The sequence below is a fragment of the Apodemus sylvaticus genome, chromosome 9, assembly GCF_947179515.1.
Source record: "Apodemus sylvaticus chromosome 9, mApoSyl1.1, whole genome shotgun sequence".
NCBI classification, from domain to species: Eukaryota; Metazoa; Chordata; class Mammalia; order Rodentia; family Muridae; genus Apodemus; species Apodemus sylvaticus.
In genome coordinates this window covers 83,138,000-83,156,666 of record NC_067480.1, presented here as the reverse complement: position 1 = coordinate 83,156,666, position 18,667 = coordinate 83,138,000, and the positions used below count along the sequence as shown (strand labels likewise).

Here is an 18,667-nt window from a genome sequence, read left to right as displayed (position 1 = left end):
CCTATCAAGAAGTGCTGAATTTTGAACACTGGGAAGAACAGATATTCCTGGAGGTTCACCTGTTCCAAGGTAGCTGCTTTCCCAAGGAAATGTTGTGGAATTACATAGATTTGTTAACGTGGAGCTTGCAGGTGTGGTTCCAGCAGAAATGAAACCCAGGCTTCTGAGGTGAGATGGATAGTTGACTGTGTTGGGAGCCAATCTTTGCAGCAGAGTCCCTGTTGTGTTCTCTTCTTTCTGGGCTGTCACAATGTAGTTGTAGGTGTGTGGGCAAAGTAACAGACATTTTTTGGTGGCTGCTATAGAGCTAAACTATAGACTAACTGGAAGGGGTATATGCCTCCTGCTCTGACGTCCAGCCTTGCAGCAAGATAATAGTAACTTTTCTTCACAGCCAGACAGACTTTTCTGGTGAGGCACAAGTAGGGTGTTCACAACCCCAATGTCACAAAAACAAACAAATACACAAGCAAACAGCAAATTGGGGATAGATGTGGAAATAAGCATAGATTTTGAGTCATTAAATTAGCAATGGAGAGATTCTATGGAGTGGGGAGGGCATCACAAATTGCTTCCTACACAAGAACATGAGGCAATCCATAAAACCTGAGACCAGAGACTAGAGTAGCTGAGGTTCATCTGCCCTTTCTCAAAGGGAAGAGGAAGGTAGTAATGCAACAATTTTGAGGGCACCTCAATGAGTATTAGAGGGAGAATGGGCAAAACAACAGAAAACCCCTGTAACATGATAACTTTTTTGAATTTGCATTAAGACCAAACACCCAAGCAAACACTGGGCAGGTGCACATAGGGGCCAGTTTTCCTTTACAACCCAATGACATTTTAAAGTGCTATAGGAGGCAAGTCTCTTCTATCTGAATTGGCACAGAGAAGCAGGCCAAAGTCAGAGGAACTTTGAAACCAAGGCAGTTTCTTGGGTCTCTCCAGAAGTAACTCCAGGGTGTGAGTGTGTGCAGTAAGAAGTCCCAGGTTAACAGCTGGCAGTTGGGGCCTGGGATCTGAGTTGCAGTGACTTTTCATCATTTGCCGAGGGCTGTGTGGGAAGGAGAGTGAGGAGAGAGCAGGAGCTATAACTCATGTTCCTAATTACTCAATGGGAAGGTATTTCATGATAGTCCCTATAATCCCCAGTGGCTCCTAACCTTCCTAATACTATGACCCTTTAATGCAGTTCCTCGTGTTGTGGTGACCCCCCCAACCAAAAATATTATTTTCATTGCTACTTCACAACTGCAATGTTGATACTGTTGTGAATCATAATGCAAATATCTGTGTTTTCCAATGGCCTTAGGCAACCCCTGTAAAAGGGTCATTCAACTTCTAAAAGGTTAATAATTACTGCAACAGGTCATGAGTCTTTCAATCATTTTTGTTGGAATTTGTTCATTGCTAAAGAATTTCCACCTTTAAAACAAAAGGAGTTGGAAGGCAGGGGATGTGACTTAATGAGATAGCTTTCCTAGTGTGCATGATGCCTTGGATTTAATCCTCTGCAATATACAGAGAGAGAGAGAGAGAGAGAGAGAGAGAGAGAGAGAGAGAGAGAGAGAGAGAGAGAGAGAGAAAGGAGGTTTCATTATAAATAAATATCTAGATGCACTTTTATTGGGATAACTGAAGATACCAAAACTTAAATTCAGCTGTTTACTAAAACATTATTATTGAATATCTGTGCCTTACCTTTATCATCTGTACAATAGGAACATAATCCTTGCAGGATTCTTTATATATTTAGGTAGTTTTGCACCCAGTTCTAGGTAGCTTAACGCAGCACCCAGGCTCATGGGCCAGTGTTGTCAGCTGCTACAATCTACATAGTCCTTAAGATTAGGAAAGAGCCTAGAAATTCAAAGCCTGTGGTCTCTCCCTGCCCTGCAGTTGCTCACAGGATGGGGAGGAGCAAAGGGTGTGGTCATCAGGTCATCATACTTATGACTCGGGACAGAATGTATCCTGTTATTATACCAGAAGCCCAGAACTGGAATGAGAGGCTGGAGGGAAGGCACACTCTAATGAGCTTTTCATGCAGCAGGCAGTCACTGTCTTCTTCTTCTTTCTTCTTCTTGGTGTAATTGCCTGCGGACCCCACATCATCCATATGGGAAAGAAGGAGAAATCCTTGCGTGGCTGAGCCGGGGCTTCCTGAGCAGGAGAATATCAGATCTCATGGTTTGGTGGCCCTGGCACCCCAAGAGAGTATAGAGAAAATTAGAAGCAAAACCCTGGGAGGGATACTGCTCTCTGCTACCCCTGCATGACCCTGAGGGCTACAGGCAAGACTAACTAATGGCCAGGTCCCAGGGAACAGTGAATAAGGGGTCCTTTGTTTAAAATATATGAAGAATGTACTGATATTGGCACAGACTTAGAGCAAGAGCAAGGACCCTTTGTGTGCCAGACCCTGGGAGCACTCACAGGCCATGTGTCAAGAAAGTTGTCCTGCCTACACAGACTTCACTCAAAAACCCATCCCACCAGCCTCCACGTAATAAAGAAGCAAATATGTGAAAATGTATTGTGTACAGGCAAGGCCTCCTTGAACCATTCTAGACCATGGCCATTGAATGTTGACTGTGTGCCAGGCTCTCTTCTCTGCTCAGCATTTTATCAGGAGCCACCAACCCATTCTGCAAGGCAACGCCTACAATCACCTCCAGGTGAGCAGAGAAGTGTCAGTAACATGTCCTTGGTCAAAGCCATTAGATGGACTCAGGAAGACCAGACCAGTTATTTGGGACCCTGAGACTGAGCTCTAACCAATGAGGCTGCTGTTTCTATGGACACAAACTCCACTTCTGCCAAGATCCTGGTCTATAGCCCATGAGTATTACAGCTCAGGAGAAGATTAGACACAACTATTGGCCTACTTCACACCAGAACTGGATTCTAGTGCCTGACTGTATTCTAATGCTTAACTCGCTTCTCTGTGCCTCCCTCAACATACACAAACAGGGATGCTTACTTCAGCAAAGCAGAATGGGGACAAAGAAAGAAGAAAGTTTGAACCAAGCAAGGTATCACATACCTGTAATCATTGTACTTGGGAGATGGAAACAGGAGGATTGGGAATTCAAGGTCACTCTCAGCTACATAGAAAGTTTAAGGTTAGCTTGGGCTCTGTGAACATAGATACTATACAGATAATATGCTTGTGGTTGTCATAAATATTTCTCGAAGTATGTTATCCTGTACACCAATTATGTCTATCTCAATAGTTTCCCTTATCAATGGCAGTTTTCTTCACAGCTCACCTTTGCATTTTAATCTATTCTGCATATGAAATATATGTGTATTTAGTGTGATTATATGCATGCTTGCATGCCTATGGCCATGTGTGGGTATGGGTACATATACACATGTGTGTGTAGGCATGTGGAGGCCTGAGGTTGATAAGGAATCATCCTCAATTTCTCTTCCACTTTATTCATTAAGTCAAGCTCTACCAATCAAACCCAGAGCTTGCAGAAATGGCGAGTCTTTCTAGCCAGCTTCTCTCAGCCATGCTATTTGCAGGCATGCCTGATATGTATAGCCACCCATGAAATCATGGCCTACTAATGATTTGTTTCCTGCCTTTATTCTACCTTTCTTTTGTCATTTTTGCTTAGATTGTGGCTAAGAAGTACCGGAACTATGACATCCCAGCTGAGATGACAGGCTTGTGGCGGTACCTCAAGAACGCCTACGCACGGGACGAGTTCACCAACACTTGTGCAGCAGACAGCGAGATTGAGTTGGCCTACGCAGATGTCGCCAGGCGCCTCAGCCGATCCTGAGCTTGGCTGTCTGGCCCAGTTTCTGCTGTAGAAGAATTCTACTTCTCCCAAAGGCTTTCAGCTCTACAGACTCTTCTTCCTCATTGCTTTGGGGAAACATAAAAAAATTTAGGCCACATCTTACTGGCACCCCTGAACTCAACTCCAACCTTCTACCTTCTAAGATCAGTGCCATCCTTCTGCCTTGCCCTGCAGGAGCCTGGCAAGAGGACATGGTAGAAGATTTTTTTCCACCTGCTAGTCTGATCTAGGGTCAGTGTGTCTGGGGTCCGTTTGCAGACCTCCCATGGGATTGTCACTGTTCCCTTCTGCCAATATCATAATGCTTTCTCAGATGCTCTAACAACTTGAAATGCCGGCTTCTTCCTCCCCTCCTTCCTCAGCAACTGCAAGGTGACGGACAAATATCATTACATGATCATTAGGGAGAGATCTATGCCTTGAGTGGGGAGACAGTAGTTGGGGGGATTCAGCTGGGGGTAAGTCTGGATATCTAGCAAAACAGTTCCAGATGCTCACTATTTCTGACAGTGGGTCAGATGGAGACACCCCCAACACATAATACACCCCAGTTTCCTGCAGTCCTGGAACTGGTGCAATATGATTACATCCTGGCCAGCACTGATCCAAGTTTTCCTCCTGTCTCCATTTTGCCACAAAGGCAGTTGACCTACAACTCTAAACTGAGGTGACCCAGATAGGGAGGACTTCTGGGAAGCAATGTTGATGCCAAAAGGCCCACCAGGGTCTACAGCCACAGCGGTCACTGGCTGAAGGGTAGTCGTCCACTGGAGATCACATGATTTTGTGTGTGTGTGTGTGTGTGTGTGTGTGTGTGTGTGTGTGTGATTGTGTTCTTCAATGGGTGGCTTTGGGTGGAGCAAGAGATAGAAGTGGATGGAGAGGGATGGGTGGAGATAAAGTTCTATGTGAGTTTAATGTAGCCTAGAAAACTTTTAGAGTGGTCTTCTCTCTCATCTAAATCTTGGACTGGTGTGGTGGCACCCCTATTAACTGTAGAGCAGACTCTAACATCAGCCAAAAAATGTCTTCTAGGCCCTTCCTAGTCACTTGCAGATGTGGGTTGCCACCTGGCTATGCTCAGTTTCTTCAGCCCCAGCCTCTGAGGGAAGAGAAAGTCTATTAAGGAATGGTGTGATCGTGGGCTCCCTTAAGAAGAAAGTCCACTGGTCTTTCTGACTGGGAAGCCACAACTTGGATTTGGAAAACATGTAATGCCCTGGGTTCAATTTCCCACCCTCAGACTCATTTATCAGAGTTTTAAGAAAAACAATTCTTTTTTTTTTTTTGGTAGCTGATATTTCTCTCTTTAGTCATTCTCCTTGAGTTTTAACTACAAAGCTCACAGGGTGTGATCATGGAAACCTAGGCTGATTAGGAACTATGACAAATTAGTCAATCATTAGCTCTTCCTCTACCAGTGAGCTAGAGAGTGCCTAGAAGAAATCCATCTCCAAGGCCTCAACTCCAACAATCCTGCTTCTGTGTCTGACAGTGGAGGCGAGGCTCCTGAGGGCCGGGAAGGCCCTTGACTTGGCTCATTGCTCTGTAGGGTGGAGCAGCACGGGTCCTTTGCATAGAAAGATCAACATGGTCTAACCCAAGCAGTCACTGAGCCCTCCTGCCTCTAGGGATCTCCAAAGCAAAGAGTGGCCATTGATCCAAGGAGGGAGGAAGCAGGAGGTCTCCCTAGCCCATTGGGGAAGAGGACGCTGTCTGCTAGGACATTTTATAAACCTGAAAGGGCTTTGAAGAGGCAAAAATGAGTCGATTCATTTCCATCGCTACAGGAACCTTTCCACAGGCTCTCCGTAAGCTACCCCTGGGGATGTTTAAAAGTGTAGCACTGCTGAGGGAACAGCCCTTTTTTCTTCAGGGAAGAGCCCTCAATGGGCCTCTGGGGGTGGGGGGAGGGGAGGAGAACTTCCGGAACCATTTGGAAGGCTGTTTAATCAAAAGAAAACCACACTGTTCTCAGGGATCCTTCCTAGAATTTACAAGCAGGCAGAGTGAACCCAGGCAGACCACACCTCTATTTTCCACTGGGCTGATGTTAAAGATATGAAGACTAGCATACATATTGAGGGGCTTCAGAGGGTAGGGAAGAATCCTCCTCATGTGATGTTCTGAGCCCAGCAATTGACAAGTCTTTAAAAACAAACTCCCCAAGCCAAGTCAATACTGTTTCTAGACAGTCCTGTGGTTGAGTTAACTTCACATAAATCACAATATTTAGGCAGTGTTGGATGCTATAGGATCAATCAGAACCCCTTTAAAGAAAGGCAAGATTGCAGAACAGAGGCTTTCTGAAGTACTTTAATGCAAAAGTGACTTTAATGTTATTGGATAACCGTAATGAGACTAACCAATGTCTTAGGACATAATTATCATGGTATATAAAAAATAGCAATAAAGTCAATGATGATTACCCACCCTACCGCCTCCAACGAGATTTTTTCTCTGGAGGCTCTAGCTTCTTTGGACCTTCATCTTAACATTGTGATGTGTATGGTTTACTATCTGCAGTCACCCTGTGTTGAAGTTCTAAGTCCCAGATCAGACCAGGTGGAAGGGTTTGTAGTGTAGACTCTACCTGCAGAAATTCTAGATAAGAGCTATTCTGGTAAATCCCAGTCCCCCAGGAAACATTTGGATGGCAGAGAAAAGGAAGCTATCTTGACAGAGCTCTTTTGTATTCCTCTCTCACCTTGGATTGTCACATGACAATCTTTTATATGTGAAATGTAAGTGTAAGGCAAGACAGGCAGACAGGGTCCAACTCAGAGTTACTGAGCTGAGGGCACCTACATACTTAAAACTAACCACTTCTTAGGCTGGTACAGAGAGAAGACATTCATTAAGATGTTAGTAACTATCCACAATAAGATAGACAATAAATTGTTTGCTTGTTTCAGAATACAATTTCAAATTCTCCCAACAAAAGAAAAAATCCTGCTAAGTTCAGGATCACAGTCACGTGTCTATCTCACCTTTTAAACGAGGGATCTAGGTGGCCTCCTGGAACCAAACGAATCAGTTGCAAAGTAGGAAATGGTCAGTCAGTCTATTTAGCTAGTCGAACTAGTTCCAGCTTCCTGGTAGGTGGCAATGTCCCCACTGGTCCTCTCTGGTGTTGGTAAGAACAGGCAAGTTTTTTTTTTCTTTTCTTCAAAACCAAGCTGCCCCAAAAGTGAGGTCTGGAGCAGAACTTTCTGGTACCCTCTGGTTCTTGTAATGTGGATCAACAATAGTGACGACATTGTCTGTGTCTAGAGGGATGGACATTCTGCAGACAGACAGTCTGAGGCAGGCTAGGACCATCTTGGAAGGAAGCATGCCTGACACAGAGAGATGTTGACTGTTTAAGAGTCCTGGGGATCTGCCAGGCCCAGGTAAATTGTATTATGAGGGAAGCTGAGGCAGAAGCTGTGTGTCCATCTAATAAAAGTTCACCATCACTAAAAGAGTTTGAATCTACAATCAAATCCTTCTAGAAGTAGTAGGTGTATGGTCGGTAGGTACTTTTGGGGTTTCCCTCCATTTTGCCATGGTCTAGGAGTCAGTTCAGCAGCAAGATGGGGCAGGATATTAATGTGGCCTTGCTTGGAGACATGAAACACTAACGTGGTTGAAACTAAGTTCAGTGATTCTCAAGAATTATCTTTTGAGTTCTATATGTTTATATCATTCATATTCATATATATTATATCTATATATGACATTACGAAGAACCTTTAGTAAGGGTGGATGAAAGAAGTGTACCTATGAGGCCCCAGACTCTGGTATTGGGAGAACATTTGTGATCTTGTCATTGGCCTTGGGGTCCTTCTACAGACAGGCCAATGACTTTGTATCCACCACTCTTTATCATTCAAACTAACAGCTTGTGTCTGAGTTATGAGTGTATTTTATTTTCCCTTTACCAATATTTCTCTCCCAGCCTAGTTTCAAGCTACGTTCATCTCATTATTATGAATGAGATACTTGTTATTTTGAACGAGTATAAATCAAGCTTCACAATTTTATTTACTGTTGTTTCAGGAAATAGATCTGTTCTCCACTATCACCACATGCATCAGCAAAAATAAACAAAAAATTGTTCCAGTGTAAGGTTTGACTTAAATTGTACTTTCTAGAAACTCAATGTGGTGTTTGGCAAAACAGTTTTGAAGGCATGGTGTTTTCGTATATAGCTAGAGATGTCTCAACATCAACTATGAATATATTTATGGGAGATATAAGTCTAGGATATAGCTTGGTTGTAGAGCGAAGCCCTGGGTCAGATCTCCAGCACTGCATAAACCACACACGGTAGAAAACACTGATAATCCCAGCACAAGGGGGCTGGAGGCAGGAAGATCAAGTTTAGCTGCATAGCCAACTGGAGGCCAGTCTGAGCTCCATGCCTCAAAACAAGTAAAAACAAGTGAAATATTCAGCTGATACTTGAATTTCTCTTCACCCCCCCACCAGTCACCTAGTTTTTCCATTTTATAAGCTGAGGAGTTAACTGATTAGCAATTCTAATTCATTGTATGTAGAGACACTCCAAATGATGCTAACTCACATTTTTTGAGACCTTGAACTGTGGTGAGAACAGGCCTTGCTTTCAAGCCTTACTAAATGCACCATGCCTTTCAATACATACCAAGTTGATGTTTTCTGCTTATCCTTGAGCCAGCTGTAAATGTGTTTCCCGGTCTTGATTGGTATTGACTGAATCAAATAAAGTTGGTTTATTTTCAAATATTACAAAAGAGATCACTGGGCTTCTTTGGGGAAGAGTTATGCTGTTTTGGATAACAATATAAAAAATCTCTCTCTTTTTCAAATAAAGGTTATTTAGTTTCACACACAATAGGGCCATTTTTTAAAAAAAAATCAAAACAAAAACAAATATAATGGTAGGACTGGAGTGTGGTTCTGTGTTAGAGTCATGCAAGATGTCATAGGTTTGATCTTCAGAATGGAAAGAAAAAATGAAAGAAAGAAAGAAAGAAAGAAAGAAAGAAAGAAAGAAAGAAAGAAAGAAAGAAAGAAAGAAAGAAAGAAAGGAAGGAAGGAAGGAAGGAAGGAAGGAAGGAAGAAAGAAAGGAATGGAGAATTGGAGAGAGGAAAATGGATGGAACAAAGAAAGGAAAAGAGGAAGGCAGAAGGAAAAGGAAAGAGAAGGGAATAAGAAGAGAGAAGCAGGAAGTCAAAAGGCTCATGATCTAGCTGTCCCCATTCCTGTTTGTTTGTTTGTTTGTTTGTTAATTAGGAAGGGTATAAGCTCTGAGGGCACATGGGTAAAGTAAACCATTATACTCACCAGCCACACTTCCCATTTTCTCTCTGCATTGTCATACTCAGAGGTAGACCAGGAATCGATCCATCTATCAATCTATCAGCTATCAGTCTACTTGTGCTTCAGTCCCACTCCTGTCTCTCATGAGCCCCATCACATCCCCAGCCATACACGTGCAGTCTTAGCATCCCATCTCTGACTCAGGGTTGAGGTTCTAAGGGTCTCTGAAGCTAACACAATCTCCAGTGAGGCTACGTATGAACTATGGTTCTGGCCATCTTGTACAGTCTCTGCAGTAAGAACAGCCTGCGAGAATCTTAGACTCTTAGAAGTTACTGACTAGCTGCTGAGGAAGGGCAGTCTGGGGCAGTCTCTGGGCACGGTCATCAGGTGCTGCTGCTGGCTATGTGACCAGCCCCATTGTGTTTTGGCAGAGCTCTAATTGGGTCAGGCGATAGTCTCCCCTTCTCCTGCCTTACATCACGTGAGTCTATTAAAAAAAAACATCTCCTTCTCAGTGGCCAGGAAATCAGCAATAATCTGTACCCTGACCTGCTAGTTGGCTTCAGAGTAGGGGAAAGTGGGGAGGGAGCTCTGCCCAAGAAGTTCTGGAGGAAATGTCCTTTATCTTAAGAAAAATAATTCTTTAAATCGCTGCTCCAGGGTGCTCTCTCTCTCTCTCTCTCTCTCTCTCTGTGTGTGTGTATGTGTGTGTGTGTCCCAGATGTGTTGTTGCCCTAAAGGGCTCTGAGCCAACCTAGCCCTGGTGCAGAGGCAACACAAAGCCCAAAGCAATGCCACACTCTCAGCAGGAAACATGTAAAGGTCAGAAGACCTTGAACCCGAAACCCGTCCCAACTCTGGACTTCCTATAACTGTAACCCATCCCAGATTATTCCATAGTGTTTTGATTGTTTGGTAATTACCCCTCCCCCTCCCATGACCCCAAAGTGTGGCCAATTCTAACACCTTCACTTATATTATATTACTCCCTGCCCCCCTCCACGTATATAGCTGGAAATAAAGTAAATATTTAATTAGAACAAAAAAAGGTAAGTGAAAACAAAAGTGACTCCATTTACCCCTATTGACCCTCATTTAACTTGACTATCTCAATGCCACAAATTTTCTTAGCTCCCAACTTACATACGCTTCAGATCTTGACCACCTAATACGTACCATATAGATACAGAGAGTAAAACCAAGCAGCAGTCCACCCAGGGAGCAAAGCTTGATTTCCCACCATTTGTCCTCTACCTGGAATGGAGTCTCCGTGTGTTAGTTAGTTCTTGACACCCTTTCCGGAATTAATCCCTAATCTTGAAAATCAGGAGTGGTCTCTCTCTAACTTTCCGTACTTAAAAGCAATGTTACAGAGACCCATCCATAAGCTAAAGTGTCTGCCATCTCCACGTCTCTCCATGGGATTCATATTACAAGTGATATATGTAAATAAGCACATATACTGTAAGAGTCCTGATATATGCTGCTAAAATTGCCTCCAGAACATTCTGTCATGCTTCCTCCTTAGCAGAAATATGAGAGTGCCTCTTCCCTCACAGCAATGCCAGTAAGGGTTTTCACAGTTTCTCAGTTCTATTCCATTTGGCCTGTGAAGTACACTTCATGGGTATGCCTTTGTCTGTCTGTTGATGAGCTTTCCAAAGTACATTGATTCGTTTGTATTCACTGATAAGGTTCCCACTCTTTCTGTTTTAATTTTTATTTTATCTTTTTAATTGAATATCATCTTCATTTACATTGTCATGGTAAAACCTTTCCCAATTTCCTCCCTCCCCAAAGACCCCCCAACCCCTCTTCCTTCCCCCTGCCTCCACGTATATGCCCGTCCACCCAACACAATCCCACCTCCCCCCCTCAGTTTCCCTTCGTTGGGGCCTCTGTTGAGCCTTTACCTGACCAAGGACCATTCCTCCCACTGATGCCCAACAAGGTCTTCCTCTGCCACATTTTTGGCTGGAACCATGAGTGCCCCTTGGTTGATGGTTCAGTCCCTGGGAGTCTTGGGGCGTCTGGGTGGCCGAAATCATAGTTCTTCCCATGGGGCTGTAAGCCCCTTCAGCTCTTCTGGACCACCCTCCAGCACCTCCATTGGGGACTCCATGCAGAGTCCAATAGTTGGTTGCTAGCATCTGCCTCTGTATTTGTAAGTCTCTGGCAGGGCCCCTCTGGAGACAACCATTGCATTCTCCTTTTGGTATACACTTCTTGTCGTCTTTAGGAGTGTCAGGGTTTGTTGATTGTTTATAGGATGAATCCCCAGGTAGGGCAGTCTCTGGGTGGCCTTTACTTCAGACTCTGCTCCATACATTGTCTCCCTTATTGCTCCTGTGAGTATCTTGTTCCCTTTCTTAGAGGAACCAAAGCACCCTTATTCAAGTTCTACTTCTTCTTGAGCTTCCTGTGCTGAGTAAATTGTAACTTGTTTATTTTGAGCTTTTGGGATAACTTCCACGTATTAGTGAGTGCATACCATGTGTGATCTTTTGTGATTGGGTTCCCTCGCTCAGGATGACACTTTCTAGTTCCATCCATTTGCCTAAGAATTTCATGAATTCATTGGTTTTTAATAGCTGCATAGTACTCCATTGTGTATATATACCACAGTTTCTGTATCCATAAGGGTCCACTTTCCTCCCACACTGTCTACCTGTCACAGAGCTCTTGAAGCTCCCACATTTTGGGATGAGCTAGCACTGGCTGCTTCTCCTGGAAGCCATTGTTCTTCAGATTTCCAGGGACATTTTGAAAAACACTGCTGTGTAGATTTTATTCTGCTATTGAAACAAGAGAAAACATACAAAACAACAACAACAACAACAACAACAATACCCAAAACTTACTTTAGACCACACCCAGGCCACCTTAAATCATGTCCACATGTTTCCCCACCAGCACCTGAGGTACAGGGGAGGCAGAGTCTTTTATGACTTGCAGAGTTGGAAACAGTGCATGGGAAAGCATTGGATTTGCAGAGATAGTTTTTCCTAGGAAAAATTCTACCAGAAACTCTCAGACCTTGTTGATCTCTTGGTATATAGAGTTAAATCAAGTCCATCCTCAGGGCTGATGAGCAGGGAGGAGCTAGGAGATAGCTGGCAAGTAGGCTGACTCTGCTCCAGGACGTGTAGAAAAGTGAACCTGAACTTTACACATCTGTATTGTGGATAGGAGCCTCTAAGATATTGCAACCCCTCAAATAAAAGCCAAGATACTGCACAGATTTGATGAAGTTCTTAATTAGTGCTGGAAGGAGACTTAGCTGGAATGGAGGAACTCCCAGAAAATGGCCTCTCCAGTCTTTCCCAGTGTCCCATCAGGTTATCAGGAGTCCCAGAACTCCATGAAGAGTATCTCGTGTCAAAAGGTTGTGATCTTTACAGATTTTCAAACAAGCCAAGATGCTGCTATGATTTGGTCATAAATTTAACAAGATGCCACAAAACCCACAGACAAAGAGTAGGAACCAAGTCACAACTGTGAGGGATCATAAGAGTTTCGCTGAACCACTACATAATAAAGGCCAGTCCAAGTTCAACATCCAAAAGAGACACAGATCCCCCACGGTGACCGTGTGGTTATTTAATTCTCGAAAAGGGAACTATACAAGAGTGTTGAGGAGGATAATGAAAAGAGCAGTTAATTCTAAACTGCCCACCAGAGACTATTTTAAAATGCTTATTTTGGTACCTTACTGAGAACTCTGAAGTTAATAATAAAAGACACTGCAAATGCATCAAGGCAAAAAGCCAACCAGACAGTGAGACCACTTGACACAGAGTTTCACTGGAGGAGGGGATGGGATGGAAGAGCATGAAGGATGGTCACCATAGATCTTAACTCTGCGAAGGCAAGGAAAGACAACACAGCTATGACTTCACTTCCTATTATAAAGAACATGTGTGCTCACAGACAAAGAGACTTGATGGGCTGAGACTAGGGTACAGCAACCCAAGGTCTTCTGAGGGTGACATAGAACAAAAGCACATGGTTTCAGAAAAAGCTTTCTTAATAAGGGCAGCGAAATCCCGCATGCAGGCAAGGACCCATACCCAGAGAATAATGAATTCAGAACACTCACTATTAGTTGGCTGTTTGACTCTCTTACCTATGACTACTGTGGCCAAGGAGCCCAGGAAAAATTTGGGCTTCCATTGGGAAAACCTCTAGCCTGGCAGTAATATACAAGACAGGCCTCACCTGGTGCAAAATCAAAGTGAGATGACTCCTATTTGCAATCCTGTCTGCCCGATCAAGAACTGTTAACAAAATTGTCATCCACCCTGTTGAATGTAGCCCTTGGATTCTCACATGCTAAATTGTACATATTTATATTCCTCTAGATTCTTAAAATATTTCTGTAATGTTTTCTCTGTTTCATTTACAGATGGGATCTGAGACTTACAGCAATTACAGTAATTACTTACAGTTGTTGATAGTGTTTATAAGTTATCAAAAAGACAGGATTCCAACCCAAAGGCTGGCATAGCAGTCTTAAATGTGAAACTGAAATGGAGAATAGCCATCCTTAGGCAGAAAGGGAAAGAAGTGATGTATTTAAATCCACAGGCTAGAATAGGAATCCAGTAGCAGTATGAAAAAGCAAAGTAGCTGAAATTTTGTGTTCTGAATGGGAAATGTCCCTCAGGGGCACCCTTGGTTCCCAGCTGGCAGTACTGCTTGGGAATGTTGTAGCTTTAGGAGGTGGAGCCTTGCAGGAGGAAGTGCAATGGGACCAGCCAGTCCCCTGGTCCTTGCTCCTGCCACCATGCCTTTGCTGTCAGTGAAGGGTCATATCCCTCTGTAACTGTAATTATTTCTGGAACATAAAGTTTCTCCCTTGAGTTGCTTTCTCAGCATTTTATCACAGCAGCAAGAAGTAACTAAGTTTCAACCCCAGATTACTTTAAAAAGTACTTTAATGACTGTTCTAAGTACAAAGGAGCAAATGTGGCCATGTGCATTCTTACCAAGCAGATATTTGGGTTTATTTTTATTCAAAAAGGAAAACACGCACAAAGCAAAAGAAAATCCATTCAACTCAAAAATGTTACAATGAACAGTAGGCAACTCTCCTCCCTGAAACACTCTCATTGCATTCCAAAGGCCACAGTTGTGTGCATGGCTATTAACTTCCAGAATTTTAAATGTCAGCACACTGCTCTCTAACACTACTCCCAAGAAGACATGAACACAGGTGGAGAACCCACAACAGACCAAGGTAACAGAACCCCTCAAGTCCAACTTGGTAAAACCAATGATTTTATTTGGGCTATTTACAGGAGTATAAATGAGGGGTGACATACAGGAACATATATGTTCCCCAAACAGCTATATCACCAAAAGTTTGCCCAAGCATGGGTGATGACTTATGAAACCTGGAACCCTAAAGGGCCTCTGCACAACTTACAGGCAGCTCAATGGTTAGAGAGTCTCTTCTCCTTAGCAATCCTTACTGGATGATCCTTACTAAGGATCCATAGCCTTAGTAAGGCAGGATCATTCTGCATCTGGTCAGTTTCAGGAATTCTCTCAGACTTCTGAGTTTACTTTGTGTCTTAAAAAGCTTCCTTCCTGGATGAAACACTTTAAATAATAGGAAATTGTTGTACCACATACATATGCTATAAGATGCATGCATGCTCTTTTAAGAACAGTAAGGTATGGAGATAAGTATCCACATATAAATTATATTTTTTAATAAAAAATGAGAGTATGATGTTTTTGATCTTGCAAAAATGTAGAAGTTACTTTTATTTTCCTGATGTAACTGTTGTCTCAGGGGCTTACTGCCTCAGTCTGCTAACCCAGATCTAGTCCTGGAAGTTCTAGCCTCTGTACAATCTAACCTAGGACTAGAATGTTTTCAGCCTCTGAAACTTACTGCTAACTAAGCTCACCATTTCTAGTTCTTTCTGAGTTCTGACCAGGTGGTTCAACTCAGTTGTTTTGTCTTAAACTCCTGTCCATGCTAACTGATTCAAACTGGCTTCTCTGGGCTTCTCCTGAATTGCTCTTCTTGACCTCAAACTATATCAGTCTGTTCTAATCTCCTCACTTCCCATTCTCTTGATCACTCTGTCTTCACCTGTGTCTAGCTTGTTCTCTCTCTCTCCAACCTGTCTCTGCACAACTGTCCCAGTAAAACTAATTCCTTCCTTCTCTCTCTGCACTGTCTCTCAAGTAGCTTCCCTTTCCTGTCTCTTCTTGTGAGAGTTGGGCATATCCTATTCTGGCAAATCTTTTTCTGATTCATCACTTTGTCTGCTACTCAATTAGAAGTCGCTTTAAAACGTGAGTGCTAACTTTTCTTTCATTGTTTGGGATTAAACATGAGTACTAAGGGCAAGTCTGTATTCCAGCCAGAGGGATTAAAGGTACATGTGTCAAATCTGAGCCACACCACAATCAGAAACAGCTCTTTCAGTAACACAATCTCAGGTCACAATGTGATGAAATATTCTGCAATACAATCATGCACACACATACACATATGCACACACACAGATACACCTATGAGGACTTTACATATTAATGCATATTTCATATTCTATTAATATCTCCCAGTGTTTCACTTTGTGGATGCTATTTCACTGAACCTGTCTACCCTTAAAACACACTTAAGTGACTCCCAGTGATTGACTATTGAAGTACTGCATCTGTGTGTATATCTGTAACTACACTCATGCTAGGTATTCACCGAGGCCAGAAGAGAACATTAGATTCCCTGGAACTGGAGTGACATCTAGTTGGGATGTACATGAAACAACAGGACGGGGCTGTAGCAATGCTCCTCTAAGTATCTCAGAATACATATGAGAAAATATGCATAGTACAAGTTCCTAAAGCTGTGATTAGTAGGTCCCAGAGATGTGCATTTAATTAGCTACTGTTTTAATTTCAATCAAGAAATATACTTACATGGTTCAAATATTAAACTACTGTAATAAAGTAAATTTTTGGAAGTTTCAAATTCCCAATTTTTTTAATGACTTTCTTTGTATCTTCTGAATCTTCCAGATTCTTCTTTATGCAGATGCAAGAACATATGTATACGTATTCTGAACCTCCTTCATGCACAAAAATACAGGCTGTTTATGTTGTTGTGTGTCTTTTTTAAAAGAATAAATATCCTAGAGAGCTTGCTATGGACTGTGTTGTCCCCAAATTTATGTTAGTCGTTGTTGTCCAGTCCAGTATGATGGTGACAGGAATATGACCACTGAGAGAAGAATGCAACATGTAATCTGGATCAGCACCATAAGAATAACCATGAGGTGCTAGAAGGGTGGATCAGTTGTTAGGGTCACTGGTTGCTCTTCCCAGAGAACTGAGTTTGTTCATCTCACAACTGTGGATGTCACTCCAGTTCCAAGAAGCCTAATGCCCTCTTCTAGCTTCTGTGAACACCTGGAATGAATGGAGTTACAGACATACAAATACTCATACATGTAAACTTAAAACAAAGAATAGTCATAAGAATAAGAAATCTTCAAGCCTCCCTCATGGCTAACAGAAAAGAGTTACCACCTTTGTCTTGGACTCCCCAGCCTCCAGAACTTGGAGAAATAATTTTCTATCATCCATAAGCCGTCCAATAGTGTGTCAGTCTATTTAGTAGCTCCCATATTCTGAGGCACGACCTTCCACGCAAGCGCATAGGGACTGCCCCACTTTTTATAGCTACATACTTCTTCCTTTTGAGTTTATATGTTATAATTTAATTAATTCCCCTTAATGGACCAAAAAAATACTAAAATTTCGTAACTGCAAATTTGTTTTTGTAGTAGTTACTGTTCTTGTTGCTTTGATAAGATACTAGAGTAACTTAAAGGAAAAAGGGCTGATTTTGTCTCCTAGTTTAATGGCAGAATCCATCATGGTGGGGGAGACAAGGCAGCAGGCATTTGGGGCATCTGGTCATGCTGCACTTTGCAGTCTGGAAGAAGAGAGCAAAGGTTGCTAGCTGATGTTCAACAAGCTTCCTCCCTTCCATGCAGTTCAAGACCCAAGCCCCTCAGAATGGTACCACCATTCTTTTAAGGTGTGCCTTCTGACCCCAGTTTTCTAAGCAAGATCATCCCTCACAGGTATTCTCAGAAACTAAAGGAATCTAAGTAATCTACCTTAAATGTGCCTGAAGGTATATCTCCTAGGTGACTCCAGAGCCTGTGAAACTGTTAACAATTACATTAACAATTACAGGTTATACCAGAGGTTATACAAGACATACAAAAATCTCAATAAAAAGAAAATATAAGAAAAAGCCACCATCCTTTAGGAGGTGAACCCTGAGCTTGAATGAAGATGTACTCAAAATTTCACTGGATCTCAGCTAGTCATCTGATAAATCAGGAAATTATCTTTGCTTTTCAACATATCTCTATGTTATAGGTTCAACATTCTTTCCCACAAATGCTGTGTTTGAATCCTAATGCCTAATACCTGTGTATCTGGCTTAATTTTAAGTGGATTTATAGCCAGTGTGCTGGGAGACACCTTCACTCCTTGCCCTAGTGAGGCTGAGGTAGGAGAATATAAAGTACAAGGTAGTCTAGGCCTTGTGTAGTGTGTGTGTGTGTGTGTGTGTGTGTGTGTAAGAGAGAAAGAGACAGAGACATGGAGAGACAGAGAGACAGAGAGACAGAAAAACAGAGAGAGACAGACAGAGAGATAGATACCAGGGTCAGGGGGAGAGAAAAAGGACAAAGAGAAGAAGGTGGCTTTGTGGATATAATCAGTTTGAAATGGAGGTTGATATTACTGGCTCTTTAAAAGAACAGAAAGTTGGAGGTTGACAGAGGCGGCCATGCCAAGACAGACACACTGAAGATATGCTACCAGGAAGGAATGTTAGGATCCTCAAAAACTGCTAGAGACTTGGATTCTCCATTTAGAAGCTTAAGAAGAACACATCACAACGGATATCTTGGTACCGGTCTGCTAGCATCTGAAACTGTGAATGACAAACTTTGTATTTGGGTTGACTACCCAGACAGTGGCACTGTGTTATAGCAGCCACGGGAGGCCGATACACCTTGTCTAGTCCTGTGTCTACTCATTTCTAAGTCTGCCCTGCATATGCCCCTTTCCTCACTTCTCTTCACGTGTTCTCAGCCCAAGCAGATCATGCTGAAGCATCTTCAGAGAGTATGTTTGCTGTATTGAGGACACAATTCTAGCCCTGAAACCTGAGACTCTGGAGCTGTCCTATATATACACATTCTACCGAAGGAGGAAGGCTCAGAGACTAATCTGGGAAAGCTCCCCAGACAGGAAATGCAGCTCCATTTATTTGTAAATAATTCCAGTTATACAGAAGGCTGCCCACATACCTTTGAGAAACACGGCTCCTTTTGCTTTTCCAACCTCATCACACAGGCACCCAACCCTCCAGCTTTGCCTAACCTAATTCTTCAAGTTTTGCAGCAACTGGAGAGAGAAAAGGCCTATGTTCAAAGCTTTCTTCCCCTGAACCACCTGGAGGACTTACCTATTAGGTTCTCTGTTGTGGTAAATGATTAAAAAAAAAAGTCAACAT

The 18,667-nt window shown here is 42.7% G+C and overlaps 1 protein-coding gene across 3 annotated transcripts in view; it reads left to right on the top strand.

The window, feature by feature from the left end:
* Positions 1-5,107, top strand: part of Clic5 (chloride intracellular channel 5) — a 149,014-nt gene extending 143,907 nt beyond the window's left edge. For all 3 annotated transcript variants that reach the window (XM_052192407.1, XM_052192409.1, XM_052192408.1), the window contains exon 6: positions 3,630-5,107. In XM_052192407.1, the coding sequence (XP_052048367.1) occupies positions 3,630-3,797 (168 nt within the window). In that variant the 3' untranslated portion in view covers positions 3,798-5,107. The remainder of the gene's footprint in view (positions 1-3,629) is intronic.
* The last annotated feature ends 13,560 nt before the right edge of the window (positions 5,108-18,667 follow it).